Source organism: Rhinoraja longicauda, chromosome 37 (genome assembly GCF_053455715.1).
Source record: "Rhinoraja longicauda isolate Sanriku21f chromosome 37, sRhiLon1.1, whole genome shotgun sequence".
In the NCBI taxonomy this organism is placed as follows: Eukaryota; Metazoa; Chordata; class Chondrichthyes; order Rajiformes; family Arhynchobatidae; genus Rhinoraja; species Rhinoraja longicauda.
In genome coordinates, this window is record NC_135989.1 from 10,883,710 (window position 1) to 10,901,486 (window position 17,777).

At 47.5% G+C, this 17,777-nt stretch overlaps 1 protein-coding gene across 1 annotated transcript; it reads left to right on the forward strand.

The window, feature by feature from the left end:
• Positions 1 to 1,713: 1,713 nt before the first annotated feature.
• Positions 1,714 to 4,364, forward strand: LOC144610586 (zona pellucida sperm-binding protein 3-like; the record flags this gene model as incomplete). Its single annotated transcript, XM_078429394.1, has 4 exons — positions 1,714 to 1,845; positions 3,914 to 4,024; positions 4,095 to 4,206; positions 4,297 to 4,364. Coding segments are annotated over 4 exons (423 nt in total), but the record flags the coding sequence as incomplete, so codon positions are not given.
• Positions 4,365 to 17,777: the final 13,413 nt, after the last annotated feature.

A 17,777-nucleotide genomic window follows, 5' to 3' on the forward strand; every position in this document is an offset into this window, starting at 1 on the left:
ATGTTGCTGCTGTCGTTTTGATTGGTAGCACGATGGATCTTGAGATGAAACCGCTCTGTCTACTGTTGGTGTTAGTTGGCGCTGCCTGTTGCTCTCTTATCTGGCAGCGATTCAGGGACCAGCGCTTTCCGTTGAGAAAAGTGCAACCCTGACCCGAGGATTCCTCCGCTTCGCAATTCCGAGCATCGGAAGGGCGGCGTGTGGCTCCACTGACTAGTGTACGAGTGCAATGTCAAGTCCAGTCAATTTTATTTGTATAGCACATTTAAACACAACCCACGTTGACCAAAGTGCTGTACATCAGTTCAGGTACGAAGAAACGAACATACAATGGCACACAAACATAACAGCACATACATAAACAGTTCACAGCGCCCCCTCAGAGGGCCTCAAACGCTAGGGAGTAGAAATAGGTTTTGAGCCTGGACTTAAAGAAGTCGATGGAGGGGGCAGTTCTGATGGGGAGAGGGATGCTGTTCCACAGTCTAGGAGCTGCAACCAAAGCGCAGTCACCCCTGAGCTTAAGCCCACACCGCGGGATAGTCAGTAGCCCCAAGTCGGCCGACCTGAGGGACCTGGAGATAGAGTGGTGGGTTGGAAGATTTTTGATATAGGGGGGGCAAGCCCGTTTAGGGCTTTGTATGTGAATTGGAGGAGCTTGAAGTTGATTCTGTACTGTACTGGGAGTCAGTGGAGAGAGGCCAGAATCGGGGTGATGTGGTCCCTTTTACGGGTACCCGTCAGGAGTCTTGCTGCGGCGTTTTGGCCCAATTGCAGGCGGGACAGGGATGATTGGCTGGTCCCAGTGTATAGGGAGTTGCAGTAGTCTGGGCGGGAGGAAATGAATGCGTGAATGATTTTTTCAATGTCGTCAAATTGGAGGAATGGTTTGATTTTAGCTATGGTACGAAGTTGGAAGAAGCTGGCTTTTACCACAGCGTTGATTTGCTTGTCAAACTTTAATGCAGAGTCAATTATCACGCCAAGGTTTTTGACATGCGGTTTGACTAGGGAGGGTAGGCTTCCAAGGCTGCCTGTTATCGTTTTGATGGAGTCGGGAGGGCCGAATAGGATGACCTCAGACTTGCTCTCGTTTAGTTGAAGGAAGTTCTGTGCCATCCACCATTTTATGTCCTCAGGGCAGTGCATGAGGCTGACTAAACTTGACCGGTTGTTGGGTTTCAGGGGGAGATAAAGCTGTGTGTCATCCGTTGTGGTCGTTGTGTACCTTCAACAAGGCAGACTCTGTGCTGCGGTGGGTCCTGAAACCTGACTGGAAACTTTCCAGGATGGTATTTTGGTGTAGGTAAGGCAGTAATTGATTTAGAATTGCCTTTTCAAGCACTTTTCAAGCACATTGCACTTTTGACAGGAATGGCAGTTTGGAAATGGGTCTGTAGTTGCTAGGCAAGGTGGGGTCTAGGTTAGGTTTTTTTCAGGAGGGGCTGGACCACCGCGTGCTTGAAACAGGTTGGAACCGTGCCAGTGGCCAGAGAACTGTTGATGATAGAGAGGATGCTGGGACCGGCTATTGCAATGACATCCTTCAGAAGGGCATTAGGGACAGCGTCAAGGGTTGCAGGTTTCATAGTGGAGACAAGCTTTGCAAGGGAGGATAGAGTGACGGGTTGGAAACAGTCCAATTTAGATGAACATACCAGTGAGACAGCATATCACGGGTGGGAGGGGAAATATTAATTTTGATGTTCTCAATGTGGGGAACGGAGCCTCGTAGTCACAGTCTACAAGGATTTATTTGGGACTAGGCACCTGGTTAAAGCCGCTGACTTGACCCTGGGGCCTGCGGGCTGTCCAGCAACCAACGTCTTCACTGCCAACTCTACCGTTCTATTTGACTATGGACTGCATGAATGAGGTAGTGAATTACAGGTAACGTGCTTCCTGAAGTTCCTTTAACTAGTTGTAGGTGGTTTTGTGGTTGGGTCAAGCTGCGGATATAGTTTTGGCCGCTTATATTTGATTGTGGTATTACGGCAATGCCTACCGTTTAAGTGGACCTTTGACGTGATTTTTGTTGACATTCTGCCCTTTGACCATGGGTAATAAAATGTACATCTTTCTGCACTGATGGCTCATTTCAGCTTTATTTCAACGCTAATTTCCATGATTAATCGATTTGCCATATTTCAACAAAGTAACGTGCAAGGCATCCAACGTTGGCGTGAGGCCTTGTGTTAAAGTCTCATCTCCATAGTTGTGAACCGAGGTGGACTATTGGACACACGAGGTAGCTGAGGCTATAATTTTCTGCAAGATACAAAGCGTTGGAGGAACTCAGCGGAACCGGCAACACTGGAGAAGGAAATGGGCCGGTGACGTTTAATGTTCGACCGGCAGAATTGGGCCATTCGGCCCATCGAGACCACTCGGCCATTCAATCATGGCAGATCTATCTTTCCCACTCAAATTCTCCCGCTTTCGCTCCATAACTCTTGGCACCCTAACTACTCAAGAATCTGCCAATCTGCGCATTAGAAATATCCATTTACTTATCATCCACGGCCGTCTGTGGCAAATAATTCCACAGATTCACCAAAGATATTCCTTCTCATCTCGTTTTGAAATGTGCGTCCTTTTATTCTGAGGCTATGGCCTCTGGTCCTAAACTCTCCCACTGGTGGAAACATCCTCTCCACATTAACTCTATCCAGACCTTTCACTATTCGGTAAATTTCAACGAGGGTCCCTCCTCATCCTTCTAAACTCAAGTGTATACAGGTCCAATGCCTTCAAACGCTCATCATATGTTAACCCAATCATTCCGAGCATCAGCAATCTCCACATTCGGGTGGGGGGGGGGCTTTAGAGTTGTACCCTTCTGGCCTGCTGGGCATATGAACACGCCATACAAAGAAGCCGCTGAAAGTCGTCTGTTCATTTTCCTCTCCAGATGCTGGCTGCCCTGCTGAGTTCCTCGTGCTTTGTATTTTTCCGTGGGATATTGACTATTGTAATGATTGCTAGCGCGGTGACAATGTAATTGGCGGGATTGACGACGTTGGTGTCGGATGCCGAGGGTTGTTGAACGTAAACTGGAAACAAATGCCTCGAGTGGATCCAACATCTCGACCTGATTTCGATTAACAAAGCGGAGGAAGTTTGGGTGTCCGACAGCACAAACTGAACAATAGACAATAGGTGGAGGAGGAGGCCATTCGGCCCTTCGAGCCAGCGCCGCCATTCAATGTGATCATGGCTGATCATTCTCAATCAGTACCCGTTCCTGCCTTCTCCCCATACCCCCTGACTCCGCCATCCTTAAGAGCTCTATCCAGCTCTCTCTTGAATGCATTCAGAGAATTGGCCTCCACTGCCTTCTGAGGCGGAGAATTCCACAGATTCACAACTCTGACTGAAAACGTTTTTCCTCATCTCAGTTCTAAATGGCCTACCCCTTATTCTTAAACTGTGGCCCCTTGTTCTGGACTCCCCCAACATTGGGAACATGTTTCCTGCCTCTAACGTGTCCAACCCCTTAATAATCTTATACGTTTCGATAAGATCCCCCTCATCCTTCTAAATTCCAGTGTACACAAGCCTAGTCGCTCCAGTCTTTCAACATATGATAGTCCCGCCATTCCGGGAATTAACCTAGTAAACCTACGCTGCACGCCCTCAATAGCAAGAATATCCTTCCTCAAATTTGGAGACCAAAACTGCACACAGTACTCCAGGTGCGGTCTCGCTAGGGCCCTGTACAACTGCAGAAGGACCTCTTTGCTCCTGTACTCAACTCCTCTTGTTATGAAGGCCAACATTCCATCGGCTTTCTTCACTGCCTGCTGTACCTGCATGCTTCCTTTCAGCGACTGATGCACTGGGACACCCAGATCTCGTTGTACGATTGTGGCATCGCCTTGGGTTCGTTAACTCAAGCTGGTTTATCTTGCAGATGGCAGGAGATTTTCTGATCTATACTACTCGCATCAACTATGTCCCCTGGGCTCTCGGGGTGATCATTGTCCGAACGAACGAAGTGATTGTTCCCATTCAGTGCCGTTATTTCAGGTAACCATTGAGTCAATAGGTTTTCGGTGAAATTGCAATATACTGTATTCTGACCGCGACCCCCACCCCGCATGAAGGGCAACGTGAGCAGTGACCCGATCAAACCCACCTGGATCCTGTTCAGCTCCACCAAGTCTGGAGAGGGGCGTCTGTCATTTTCCCTGCGGCTGATGAATGGTATGTGATGGGCGAGGGGACTCATTCATGGACTCCGCCAACGGGTAGTGTTAATGCACCGCCTCTAACCCTTGTTTTCTTGCCCTGTAGATGACTGGCTCACAGAGCGCACCTCAGCCACGTACTACCTCGGTGAGCTCATCCACATGGAAGCGTGAGTTTCAATGATTGACCACATGCCCCTGAAGCTCTACATTGGGCCCGGCCAAGGACTCCACGCGAAGCTACAACATCATTGACTACAATGGGCAAGGATTGCCTTCTAGTAGATTCCATCACCGCGTGTTCACTGGATTTTATCTGCCTCAATGTTTTGGTCAGTTGACTCCTGGACAGCGCGGCCGAGGACTCGTGTTCTGCCTTCGTTTTCCCAGGAGATGAATGTGAGCCGGATAAGCTCCGGTTTGACCTGGGCCTTCCACTTCTTTGGAGATGACCGTTCCTTGGTAAGAAAACAAAAACAAAGGGCGAGCGTGTTTTGCATTCTAAAGGGGGTCAGCAATTAACCAGTATCCGATGTGTCCTTCAGATTTTCATCAGCTGCCTCTTGAAAGTCACTCCAGTTAATCGGAGCGATTTCACGAACAAGGCTTGTACTTTCCGGAGTGGTAGTGGTCCACTTGCCTTTTTAGCTGGACACCATTGGAAGTATCCACCATCGACATTTGTGCCTGTTGTCGGATGTGCAACGGTTTTGGCCTGAGACGTGATCTATTACCTTCTAGAGGGCGGAGGGACGTGGTGCCCGAGGCTGGTAAGACATTGACCCTCGAGACGGGAGGTTGCTCAGTCTGCTGTGTAACTGGAAGGTTTGGTCTTGCAGAGAATGATGTTGGAGTGAAGCGGGAGGGAGAGGCCTCGCTGGGATCCCTGATCATTGTGGACCCTGATGTGAGCGGCCTGACAACCGTGTCGCTGAATGAGGCTGAGGGACGCGCACTGAGGAAATCGACCAGGGGTGAGTTGGTGATCTGCGATTCTGAGGAAACCCCGGTATTTCCTTCACTGACTCTTGGTTTGTTTTGTTATGGGTGGAGTCGGAGGTGATGCTCGCCGTTCCTCTGAGACTGATGGCCGTCTCTCTCATTTCTACTGTGCTGATCAACTTGAGTATTGCGTACAGTTGTGGTCTCCTAATCTGAGGAAAGACATTCTTGCCATAGAGGGAGTACAGAGAAGGTTCATCAGATTGATTCCTGGGATGGCAGGACTTTCATATGAAGAAATACTGGATAGACTCGGCTTGTAATCGCTGGAATTTAGAAGATTGAGGGGGGATCTTATAGAAACTTACAAAATTCTTAAGTGGGTGGACAGGCTAGATGCAGGAAGATTGTTCCCGATGTTGGGGAAGTCCAGAACAAGGGGGTCACAGTTTAAGGATAAGGGGGAAGTCTTTTAGGACCGAGATGAGAAAGTTTTTTTTCACACAGAGAGTGGTGAATCTGTGGAATTCTCTGCCACAGAAGGTAGTTGAGGCCAGTTCATTGGCTATATTTAAGAGGGAGTTAGATGTGGCCCTTGTGGCTAAAGGGACCAGGGGGTTTGGAGAGAAGGCAGGTACGGGATACTGAGTTGGATGATCAGCCATAATCATATTGAATGGCGGTGCAGGCTCGAAGGGCCGAATGGCCTACTCCGGCACCTATTTTCTATGTTTCTATATTTCTATGTTTCTATGTTCCTTTACAGGAAACGCAAACAACGACTCAACGACTTCAACTAAACAATAACATCCAACCGCCATATTCTGTTATTTGTTAGTTGTAATCTCTGTGGTACTTTATTTTACACACTTTCTCTGAGTTTGGGACGGTGGTCAGATGCTAGTTTGTGGCGCATGTGCTACCATTGTTTTGTTACCACATTGAACTTAACAACATCTCACTTCTCCGCGAGGTCTTTCATGTAAATCGTCCTGAGGAGGTTTAGTTAGTTCCACGGGTACTAACTCGGGTTTCAATCGAGGTGTTTAGTGTTGGCTAATTGTAGACGGTAATCCAATGCGCTACGATCCGTGAAGGGTTTATGTTGAAATTTGAATCCTGTATTTAATGGCTTGCTTACAGCCGAAGTATCTGTGCATCTAGGATAAATTGGAAGATTCTACTGCTACGAAATTTCCCGGAAAGAACGAAGAAAACTTCTTGATTAGTAAGGATGTTGCGGGGGAAAGGCAGGAGAATGGGGTGAAGAGGGACAGATAAATCAGCCACGATTGAATGGCGGATGAACATTGATGGGCCGAATAGCATAATTCTGCTCCTAGAACTATAAGTATGAAACAGTGATGGTTTGTAGGAGAGGGATACTCTTTTCGCTGCGGATTTTACGACGACAGATTAGGCGGGTCCTTGGGTCACGCGTGGTCAGAACAAAAAGTCACAGAATTAAAATAGGGAGATGTCTATCCCTGGGACCAATATTAGGCGGGTCCTTGAGTCACGCGTGGTCGGCAAAACCAGTCACAGAATTAAAATAGGGAGGTGATTATTCCTGGGGCCAACAGGCTGCGCCTGCTTTCATTATCCATGTACTGTCGGAGGGGTAGGGCAAAACTACGCTTTGGTCCCTTTCATTACGCATGGATCTGGATCATAGTCACGTTGCATGAAAGTGCAATAACTCACTACGGATCTTTCTTTCTGATTGGATTTCTTTGGCGTTGCTGCCGGGTTACAATGTTGGTCTGGAGTATTAAACCAGGATTTGTGTTCTATTCTGTACTGCAGCAAGAGTTTGTGTGGGAAGGAATTGCAGATGCTGTTTTACACTGAAGATAGACATAAAAAGCTGGAGTAACTCGGCGGGACCAGTCCTAGTGCATCAGTCAATGAAAGGAAGCATGCAGGTTCAGCAGGCAGTGAAGAAAGCCAATGGAATGTTGGCCTTCGTAACAAGAGGAGTTGAGTATAGGAGCAAAGAGGTCCTTCTACAGTTGTACCGGGCCCTGGTGAGACCGCACCTGGAGTACTGTGTGCAGTTTTGGTCTCCAAATTTGAGGAAGGATATTCTTGCTATGGAGGGCGTGCAGCGTAGGTTCACTAGATTAATTCCCGGAATGGCGGGACTGTCGTATGTTGAAAGGCTGGAGCGATTGGGCTTGTATACACTGGAATTTAGAAGGATGAGGGGGGATCTTATTGAAACATATAAGATAATTAGGGGATTGGACACATTAGAGGCAGATAACATGTTCCCAATGTTGGGGGAGTCCAGAACAAGGGGCCACAGTTTGAGAATAAGGGGTAGGCCATTTAGAACGGAGATGAGGAAGAACTTTTTCAGTCAGAGGGTGGTGAAGGTGTGGAATTCTCTGCCTCAGAAGGCAGTGGAGGCCAGTTCGTTGGATGCTTTCAAGAGAGAGCTGGATAGAGCTCTTAAGGATAGCGGAGTGAGGGGGTATGGGGAGAAGGCAGGAACGGGGTACTGATTGATAGTGATCAGCCATGATCGCATTGAATGGCGGTGCTGGCTCGAAGGGCTGAATGGCCTACTCCTGCACCTATTGTCTATTGTCTATTGTCTATTGTCTATTGGGACAGGCAGCATCCCTTGAGAGAAGGACTGGGTGACGTTTCTGGTCGAGATTCGAGCGTTTAATTGTCATATGCACTGGAACTTTTTTAACTTTCTGCAGCTTTACAAGGCCCATTGAGTACAATGAATTATCAACCCTGTTGCATAAAGGCGCAGTATGTCTTCACCGAGGACAAACAAAAAAAGTAACGACGATAAAGGACTAAGGCCATTGTTAGCTGTTTGCTAGGCGAGAACGAGAACCTGGTGCGTCGTAACTTTTTTTTGTGTATCTTCATTCATTTGTTCTGGACCTCTCCACACCACTCTTTGTATCTCTCGTTTCCCTTTCCAGTCTGATGAAGGTTCTCGATCCGAAACGTCGCCCTTTCCTTCTCTCCAGAGATGCTGTTGGGCCGCTGAGTTACTCCAGCATTTTGTGTCTATCTTCAGTCCTTCCTGCACATGGTCAAATAAGAGCAACATTCAGTATTTCTGAAACTTGAGACAAAAAGAGTGCGCCGATATTGCGTTTTGTGGGCGGCTGTGTTGGTACTTTGTGCCGACACAATATTCAAGCATTAATCTCTATATCAAACGTCAATCTAGCTGTGGATTTGTTTAATGAAAGCCAGTTCAGACCTTCCTGGAGCACAAGGAACGGCAGGTGCTGAAATCATCATGTCACACACTACTGGAGGTTCGCAGCGGGGCAGGCAGCATCTGTGAAGGCGATGGACAGGCGACGGTTTGCTTGGCACCTTCAGAGTTTCTTGGGGTAGTTGGTCTCGCTAAAGATGTTGAACTTGGGTTCAGCAAGAGGGGGCGAGAATGGTACGTTGTAAAAACTGATGCTTGGACCGCCACCATTGAACAATCAAACGCCTCTCTACACTCAGAAAGAAGTGGGCGAGGTCGACGAAGATGAACTCAGGCACACGGCAAAGGGCACAAGCGGGATACTAGAGCGAAATAAATCTACTGAGGCAGGAGGATGAAAATCACGCACAGTGTGAGACAAAAACTAAAGATACAATCAAAGCATGTTTAGCGGAAGCAAGGGCACAGAGATTGCAGAGGATTGTGCACGCAGCCAAGGCAATCACACAAACCAACCTCCCTTCCGTTGACCCTAACTACACCCCACGTTGCCTCGGCAAGGCCAACAGCATACTCAAGGACGAGTCGTACCCAAGCTACTCCCTCTTCTCCCCTCTCCCATCGGGCAAAATATATTGAAGTGTGAAATCGCACACATCCAGATTCAGGGACCGTTTCTTGCCAGCTGCTACCAGGCAACGGAACCATCCTACCACAACCAGGGAGCAGTGCTGAACTACTATCTACCTCATTGGAGACCCTTGGGCTACCTTTGATCGGGCTTTACTCGTCGTTATGTTGCACGAAATGTTATTCACGTTATTCCCTTTATCGCGTGTCTGTGCACTGCGGACGGCTCGATTGTAATCATGTATTGTCTGTCCGCTGACTAGTTAGCATGCAACACAAGCTATTCACTGTAGAAGGGTCTCGACCCGAAACGTCACCCATTCCTTCTCTCCTGAGATGCTGCCTGACCCGCGGAGTTACTCCAGCATTTTGTGATACATTCACTGTACTTTGATACACGTGATATTAAACTCAACTCAACTCAAAAGAGAAAGGGAAATACATAGATACAAAGAGAGAAAACGATTTTGATTCAGTGATCGTTACTTAGTCACTTAGTACAGTACGTCGTCAAAACACGAAGGGACTAGTGGACGTCAAGGCCAGTTGCGGCCAATCTCCACTCCTTCCACCCGTCTCCGTTCTTGCTTGTTCTAGACAATAGACAATAGACAATAGGTGCAGAAGGAGGCCATTCGGCCCTTCGAGCCAGCACCGCCATTCAATGTGATCATGGCTGATCATTCTCAATCAGTACCCCGTTCCTGCCTTCTTCCCATACCCCCTGACTCCGCTATCCTTAAGAGCTCTATCCAGCTCTCTCTCTTGAATGCATTCAGAGAATTGGCCTCCACTGCCTTCTGAGGCAGAGAATTCCACAGATTCACAACTCTCTGACTGAAAAAGTTTTTCCTCATCTCAGTTCTAAATGGCCTACCCCTTATTCTTAAACTGTGGCCCCTTGTTCTGGAATCCCCCAACATTGGGAACAGGTTTCCTGCCTCTAACGTGTCCAATCCCTTAATAATCTTATACGTTTCGATAAGATCCCCTCTCATTCTTCTTAATTCCAGTGTATACAAGCCTAGTCGCTCCAATCTTTCAAGGTATGACAGTCCCGCCATTCCGGGAATTAACCTAGTAAACCTACACTGCACGCCCTCAATAGCAAGAATATCCTTCCTCAAATTTGGAGACCAAAACTGCACACAGTACTCCAGATGCGGTTTCACTAGGGCCCTGTACAACTGCAGAAGGACCTCTTTGCTCCTATAGTCAACTCCTCTTGTTATGAAGGCCAACATTCCATTGGTTTTCTTCACTGCCTGCTGTACCTGCATGCTGCCTTTCAGTGACTGATGCGCTAGGCACTAGGATTCTACGGGGAAATATATGCCCACGTGGCCCACTTCAGGGGGATTCCATGCCAGAACGACAGTAGCAGAAAGGGCCGTTACTCTGAATTATTTAACATTTGGTACCACAGTGGCGTTTAAGAGGTTTTTGGATAGACACAACGATATGCAGAGAATGGAGGGATATGAATCCTACGCAGGCAGGTGAGATTAGTTTATCGTGGCGCCATGATCACGACAGATATCATGCGATGAAGGCCCTGTTCCTATGCTGTATAATTCTGTGTTTAACTTTATTTTATATCTCCAGTCGATTGTATGCTCAGAAGACAGGATCAGGGAATGAATTTTCACATGGTTCGCCTACGAATTTTGGTCTGGAGCAACAAACCAGGATTCCTGCACTATTCTGTACTACAGTCGGCATAGAACAGGAGTTAAGAATGTTTCATTGTTCCAATCCCAGTGCAGATGACAATGACACGTTTTACTTGCTGCAGCTGCCACATTACATGCAAAACAACAAATAAATATACAATAAATTATCAGCCATTCCAGACTACGATGGTTCAAGTCAAAATTGCATAGTAGTGCAGAACAGTGCAAAGTCTATAGGTCGGTGCTGAGGTGAGGCTGTGGTTAGGGTTGTACAGTGTGGTTCATAGACCTGCCAGCCGATAGGAAGAAGCTGTTCATGAACCTGGACTTCAGACTTCTGTACTTGGTTCTCAGTGGAGCAGCGAGAAGAGAGAACGGCCAGGATTGTATGAGTGGTCAATGATATTATCGGACTTGCAAAGTCTTTCAATGGTGGGGAGGTCAATACCAGTGATGGACCGGATAAGGTCGACCTTATATATTCTTGAGCATTTGCATTAGCAAACCAGGTCATGATGCAATATCAGTATGCTATCTGCTGCACACATTGTAGGGGTTCAATAGAGTGTTCACCAATATGCCAGATCTTCTAAATCTACGTCCTCAGATATTTGAGAAGTCTTTCTAATTGCTCAATGTTCTAGGCCCAGGGCAGATCTTTAGAAATGTGTATGCCCAGGATACTGGAGCTGTTGACTCTCTCCATCACAATCTCATCGATCAATCTCATCGATCAATCTCATCACTCAAAGCCAACCCCTTGGCTTTCCCTGAGTTTGACAATGAATCTGGAAAGGATGTTGGGGTTGTGCGCTGAGCTGAAATCAAGGCACAGCAACCTGACTTAGGTGTTGCTGCAATCCAAGTGGTCCAATGCAGAGTGAAAAGCCAGCGAGACCACATTTGCTGTTTTGTTGGGCCGTTCGGTGAACTCAAGTGGGTGCAGTTTATTACAGGGGCAGGAGTAGCGTTATATCACAACCAACCTCTCGACAGGACTATCATATCTGACGTCTGTGCCACCTCTTGGTAGTCGTGGAGGTATGTCACCTTGCTCTTCCTGGGCACAGATGTTAAGGACATCTTGTTATATGCTTTCAAGAGAGTTAGGTAGAGCTCTTAGTGATAGCGGAGTCAGGGGGTACGGGGAGAGGGCAGGAACGGGGTACTGATTGAGAATGATCAGCCATGGCCACATTGAATGGTGGTGCTGGCTCGAGGGGCTGAATGGCCTACTCCTGCACCTATTGTCTAATGTCTATATCAATTGAGGTCCTTGGACAGTGGTTGTGAGAGGTTGAGGATATCAGCAAAAACGTCTGCGTTTGGGTAAGTTTTCAGAATTCAACCATGGACAGCATCTGGATATTTGACGGTCTTCTTCGTGCGTATGGCGTGCACAGCCTAATGTTGTAGGTCAAGGGTAGACATCCAGGCCAGGGCAGCACCAGTTGCTGGGTGGATGGCCTTGATGCCACCAGGGAAACGCCTCAGTGACCAATATTTGAGGGTTCACCTTCATGAAAGATCGTTCTCATGAAAGAAAGGCATTAAATTAGCCTTGGAGATTGAGAACACAGAGGCATTAGGGGATTTGATGGCACATTAAGATACATTGCTGTCCTCCTTTTCAAAGCAAGGATAGAAAGCGCTGAGGTCATTCGGGAGTGATGTCTTACTGTCATTCGTGCAGCTCGGCTTCAACTTATAGGATGTGATGGTGTGCAAGATATTTTCCGAACATTCATCTGAGCCTGTAGATGAGAGAGCAGATTAGACTAGAAGTGGTCTCTTCGTGATCTCAATGGCCTTCTTGAGTCCGTGCCTGTGCTACGTGACCCATGATTTGGACCTGATCCGTGGCGTTCAAGAAGATGCCAGACTTCTTGGGTCATCCTACTTTCCAGTTAGGGAGCACTTGGATGGTCTTGACAGGAACAAATGCCTGCACATATGTCCTTATGAAGTCGGTGGCCACCATGGTGTATTCTTTACAGATCTGTTATCAAGTTTGAAGATCTCGAAATAGCAGCAGGATGAGGAGAATCACGAGAAGCAGGCGTGGCCCGTGATCTGATTGGGATGTGTTTATTGATGCAAGTAGCTGCGCGGGAATTCGTTGATAAGCGAGTGGGTGGAACTCCGGCTAATGGTTACAATTGCATGTTTACGTGACTATAACGCGCATATAAAAACGTGTCATTGAGCAGTGTGGTTATGTTGGGTGTTACGTGGAGTCTTGAGATGAAGTGGCTCTTGGCCTTGCTGGTGTTAGTTGGAGCCGTTTGCCGTTCTGATGCCTGGCAAACGTTTAGAGACCAGCGATTTTCCCGGCTAATGGAAAGGCCCACGCCCGAGATTTCCACTGCTTCAACCCGCCGTGATCAGGAAGGGCAGAGCATATCTCCTCTACGGAGTGTACGAGTACAACGTGGGGAGCAGAACCTCATGGTTACAGTACACATGGACTTATTTGGAACCGGGCACTTGGTTAAAGCTGCTAATTTGACCCTGGGGTCTGCGGGGTGCCCTCCAACCGATGTGATCACGCAGAACTCCACCGTTATATTTGACTATGGACTGCATGAGTGTGGCAGCAAACGACAGGTAATATGTACGAAACTTCAAGCCTGCTGCAAATTATTTTGTCCCCCCTTGTCTCAAGTGTGCAACGTTTTCCAACAGGCCCTCGTCATCATTCGGTGACACGCAGAAGGGCCTATTTAAGAATGGTTTTGCTTGGCAAAGGGCCTATTTATGAATGGTTTTGCTTGGCAAAGCCTAAAGGCAGCGTTCGGAAAGGCATCATCGTTGAGTTACTCCAGCATTTTGTGTCCCGCTGAGTTACTCCAGCAGTTTGTGTCTACCATCGTTCGGAAAGTGTTGAGTTTGCATCTCACTAGTTTCTATTGCGCCATTGTCACGATGGTTGATTTCAGAGTTGATGTTTAGCCAAAGTTTTTGTCTTTGAGTCTAACGCGCGTTCCTAGCATTTGGAATCTCCCCTACCGTTCATGAATTAATTTTGGCATTTGGGAAGTTGCTAATTGAATTCCACCTCCTAATTATTAAATATTATTAAATATTGAGACTGCTCGGAGTTTACCGGAATTATTTCAAGTAAGAAACAGTTTTCGATGAAATGCGACGGAAGTTTAAAAATAACATTGGTCGTTTGCTCAACCCATTATCTTTCAGATGGCTGGAGATTTTCTCGACTACACTACCCACATGACCCACACCACCAAAGCTCGTGGGATGATCATTGTGCGAGTCAATGGAGCAGTTGTTCCCATTCCGTGCCCTTATTTCAGGTAACTGCACAATTCGCAGCGCTCAATCTTGGCGAAATGCGTGTTCTGATCTTGTCCTCCACTTGCAGGAAATTCAACGTGAGCAGCAGCCCTGTTAAACCAACTTGGAGTCCATTCAGGTCAACCAAGTCTAGAGAAGGCCACCTCTCATTCTCTCTACGACTGATGAACGGCATGTACAAGGTGGGCGAGGGTGATCAGACTCTCCACGCTGGGAGTGGCCTGCACTCTCCCTAATCTTGTCTTGTTCTGTAGATGACTGGCTTACAGAGCGCAACTCGACCACGTACTACCTCGGTGAGCTCATCCACATCGAAGTTTCAGTTTCGATGACTAACCACATGCCCCTGAAGCTCTACATTGACCGCTGTGTGGCCACGTTGAGCCCGGACAAGGACTCCACCCCAAGCTACAACACCATTGACTACAATGGGTAAGGAACACTCGCTTGGTCCAGATTCGGTACTCTTATTTGTGTTCATGTGTATTGATGCTCCTTCATGCATCGTTCAGTTGTCTGCTGGACAGCGCGGCCGAGGACCCCATTTCTGTCTTCACGGTGGCCAGAGAAGAACGTGAACCGGACAAGTTCCGGTTTGACTTGATGCCTTCCGCTTTGGAGAACAGTTATTGGTAAGCAACGCTGAGTTACTCCAACATTTTTGTGTTTATCTTCCACATTATGATACCACGCCACCTAAGCCTTGGAAAGGATCCCATCAACGAATAGAAACTATAAGAATAGGGAAAGGAGTGCACGTGGAGAAGATGTTTCCACTAGTGGGAGAGTCTAGGACCAGAGGCCATAGCCTCAGAATTAAAGGACCTTCATTTAGGAAGGAGATGAGGAAGAATGTCTTAGTCAGAAGGTAGTGAACCTGTAGAATTAATTGCCACAGAATGTTATGGAGGCCAAGTCAATGGATATCTTTACGGCAGAGATGGGTAGATTCTTAATTAGCTCGGGGGTTATGGGGGACAAGGGTTGGGAGAGCTAGATCAGCCATGATTGAGTGGCGGAGTAAACTTGATGGGTCAAATGGCCTAATTCTGCTCTTATCAATTTTGAATCTGTTTTAATTTACTTAAGTAGTGTCGCACGTTTCCTTCAGATTTTCATCAGCTGCCGCTTGAAAGTTGCCGCAGTTGGTCGGAGCGATCAAATGAACAAAGCTTGTACGTTCCAGAAGACGCGGAGTACGGAAGTATCTACCCGTCCTCCGGTGTGGATTGTAGGCGTGGTACCCACCCTGGCTAATCAGTCTGAAGAAGGATCTCGAAAGGTCGCCCATTCCTTTTGTCCGGAGATGCCGCCTGTCCCGCTGACTTGCTCCAGCTTGTGTCTATCTTCTGGCTAATCAATACATCCACTATTTTTCAGTTGGGCCCCATTGGAAGGAGCTGGCGTTGACATCTGTGGTTGTTGCCGTTTGGGAAACTGCGCGGCACCGTGGGCAGTTCGCTTTGCCTCCACAGAGATGAAGGTGTTTGGTACCGGTACGTTGGTTGGTGCTCGAGAAGGGGGAGGGCGGGAAGGGAGGGGTTTTACTCTAACTTGTGGCATGTGATGTTATAGGGAGTGGCGCTGAGCTGAAGTGGGAGGGAGAGGCGTCGCTCGGACCTCTGGTGATTTTGCATTCTCGTTGAAGATGAAAAACGAAGACCGGGTGAAGACTTGAGCCTTTCCGGATTCTCCATCTGCACCCCTCGCTCTTCCCTTTATCTCTTTTTGTTTTGCTTTTTGACTGACTGAAGGAGTCATGGTCGGATCGCTGACTGACGACTGGTCGTGCCTGACGCTGCTTCGAAACCAAACTCGCTTTTATTTGGAGGCGGAAACAATCGAGCAATAAAGAATACAAGTGCAAACACAATTTATTTTGTTCTGTGTAATTAACGCTCTCCGAAACGTCCTCTATTCTATGCCCAAGCCGGGATACATTCTTGAAGGGGGCGGGAGGTTGTATTTAATGTTAGAAACGATGGCCCCATCTATTACGCACGTATTGTGTCGCTAGAATGCTAACTATTCAAGTTCATAAGTGATGAGAGCAGAATTAGGCATTGAATTATAACTGACCTATCTCGCCCCCTCAATCCCATTCTCCCGCCTTCTCCCCGTTACCCCTGACACATTTACTAATCAAGAACCTGTCAATCTCTGCCGTTTAAATAACCATTGACTTGACCTCCGCAGCCGTATGTGGCAATGAATTCCAGATTCCCCGTGAGTTGATGCAATACAAACTCGGCAAACAGCAGACTCGGTGAGAATGTTCAATGTGCTTTCGAACGGAGACCCGTCACTGAGGACCAGCTTGACTTGTGAATCTATTTCCCACTGAATAATATATTGCTCTAGAGCATATGGAAAATATATAGAAACATATGGAGTGAGCCACTCGGCCCTTCGAGCCAGCACCGCCATTCAATGTGATAATGGGCAGATCATCTAAAATCATTACCCCCGTTACTGCCTTTCCCCCTAAATCCCTCGATTCCTCTAGCCCCAAGACAATAGACAATAGACAATAGACAATAGGTGCAGGAGTAGGCCATTCAGCCCTTCGAGCCAGCACCGCCATTCAATGCGATCATGGCTGATCACTATCAATCAGTACCCCGTTCCTGCCTTCTCCCCATACCCCCTCACTCCGCTATCCTTAAGAGCTCTATCCAGCTCTCTCTTGAAAGCATCCAACGAACTGGCCTCCACTGCCTTCTGAGGCAGAGAATTCCACACCTTCACCACCCTCTGACTGAAAAAGTTCTTCCTCATCTCCGTTCTAAATGGCCTACCCCTTATTCTCAAACTGTGGCCCCTTGTTCTGGACTCCCCCAACATTGGGAACATGCTATCTGCCTCTAATGTGTCCAATCCCCTAATTATCTTATATGTTTCAATAAGATCCCCCCTCATCCTTCTAAATTCCAGTGTATACAAGCCCAATCGCTCCAGCCTTTCAACATACGACAGTCCCGCCATTCCGGGAATTAATCTAGTGAACCTACGCTGCACGCCCTCCATAGCAAGAATATCCTTCCTCAAATTTGGAGACCAAAACTGCACACAGTACTCCAGGTGCGGTCTCACCAGGGCCCGGTACAACTGTAGAAGGACCTCTTTGCTCCTATACTCAACTCCTCTTGTTACGAAGGCCAACATTCCATTGGCTTTCTTCACTGCCTGCTGAACCTGCATGCTTCCTTTCATTGACTGATGCACTAGGACACCCAGATCTCGTTGAACTCCCCCTCCTCCTAACTTGACACCATTCAGATAATAATCTGCCTTTCTATTCTTACTTCCAAAGTGAATAACCTCACACTTATCTACATTAAACTGCATCTGCCATGTATCCGCCCACTCACACAACCTGTCCAGGTCACCCTGCAGCCTTATTACATCTTCCTCACAATTCACACTACCCCCCAACTTAGTATCATCTGCAAATTTGCTAATGGTACTTTTAATCCCTTCGTCTAAGTCATTAATGTATATCGTAAATAGCTGGGGTCCCAGCACCGAACCTTGCTGCTACTTGTCATTGACCACATTGAGCCCGGGCAAAGATTCCAACCCAAGCTACAACATCATTGACTACAATGGGTAATAAGCCTATGATCACCATGTAATTACAATCTCAAGCTGTTCACTATTTTAACGCGCCTCTTTCTTCATTTGCTTCCTGGACAACAGGGACGAGGACTTTCATTTCTACCTTCGCGATGCCGGGAACAGGATGTGAACTCCGGTTTCACCTGGACTGCTGCATCGGCTTCTTTGGCGTTGACCATTCCTTGCCACCAGGGTGATATTTTCTCCATAATGGCT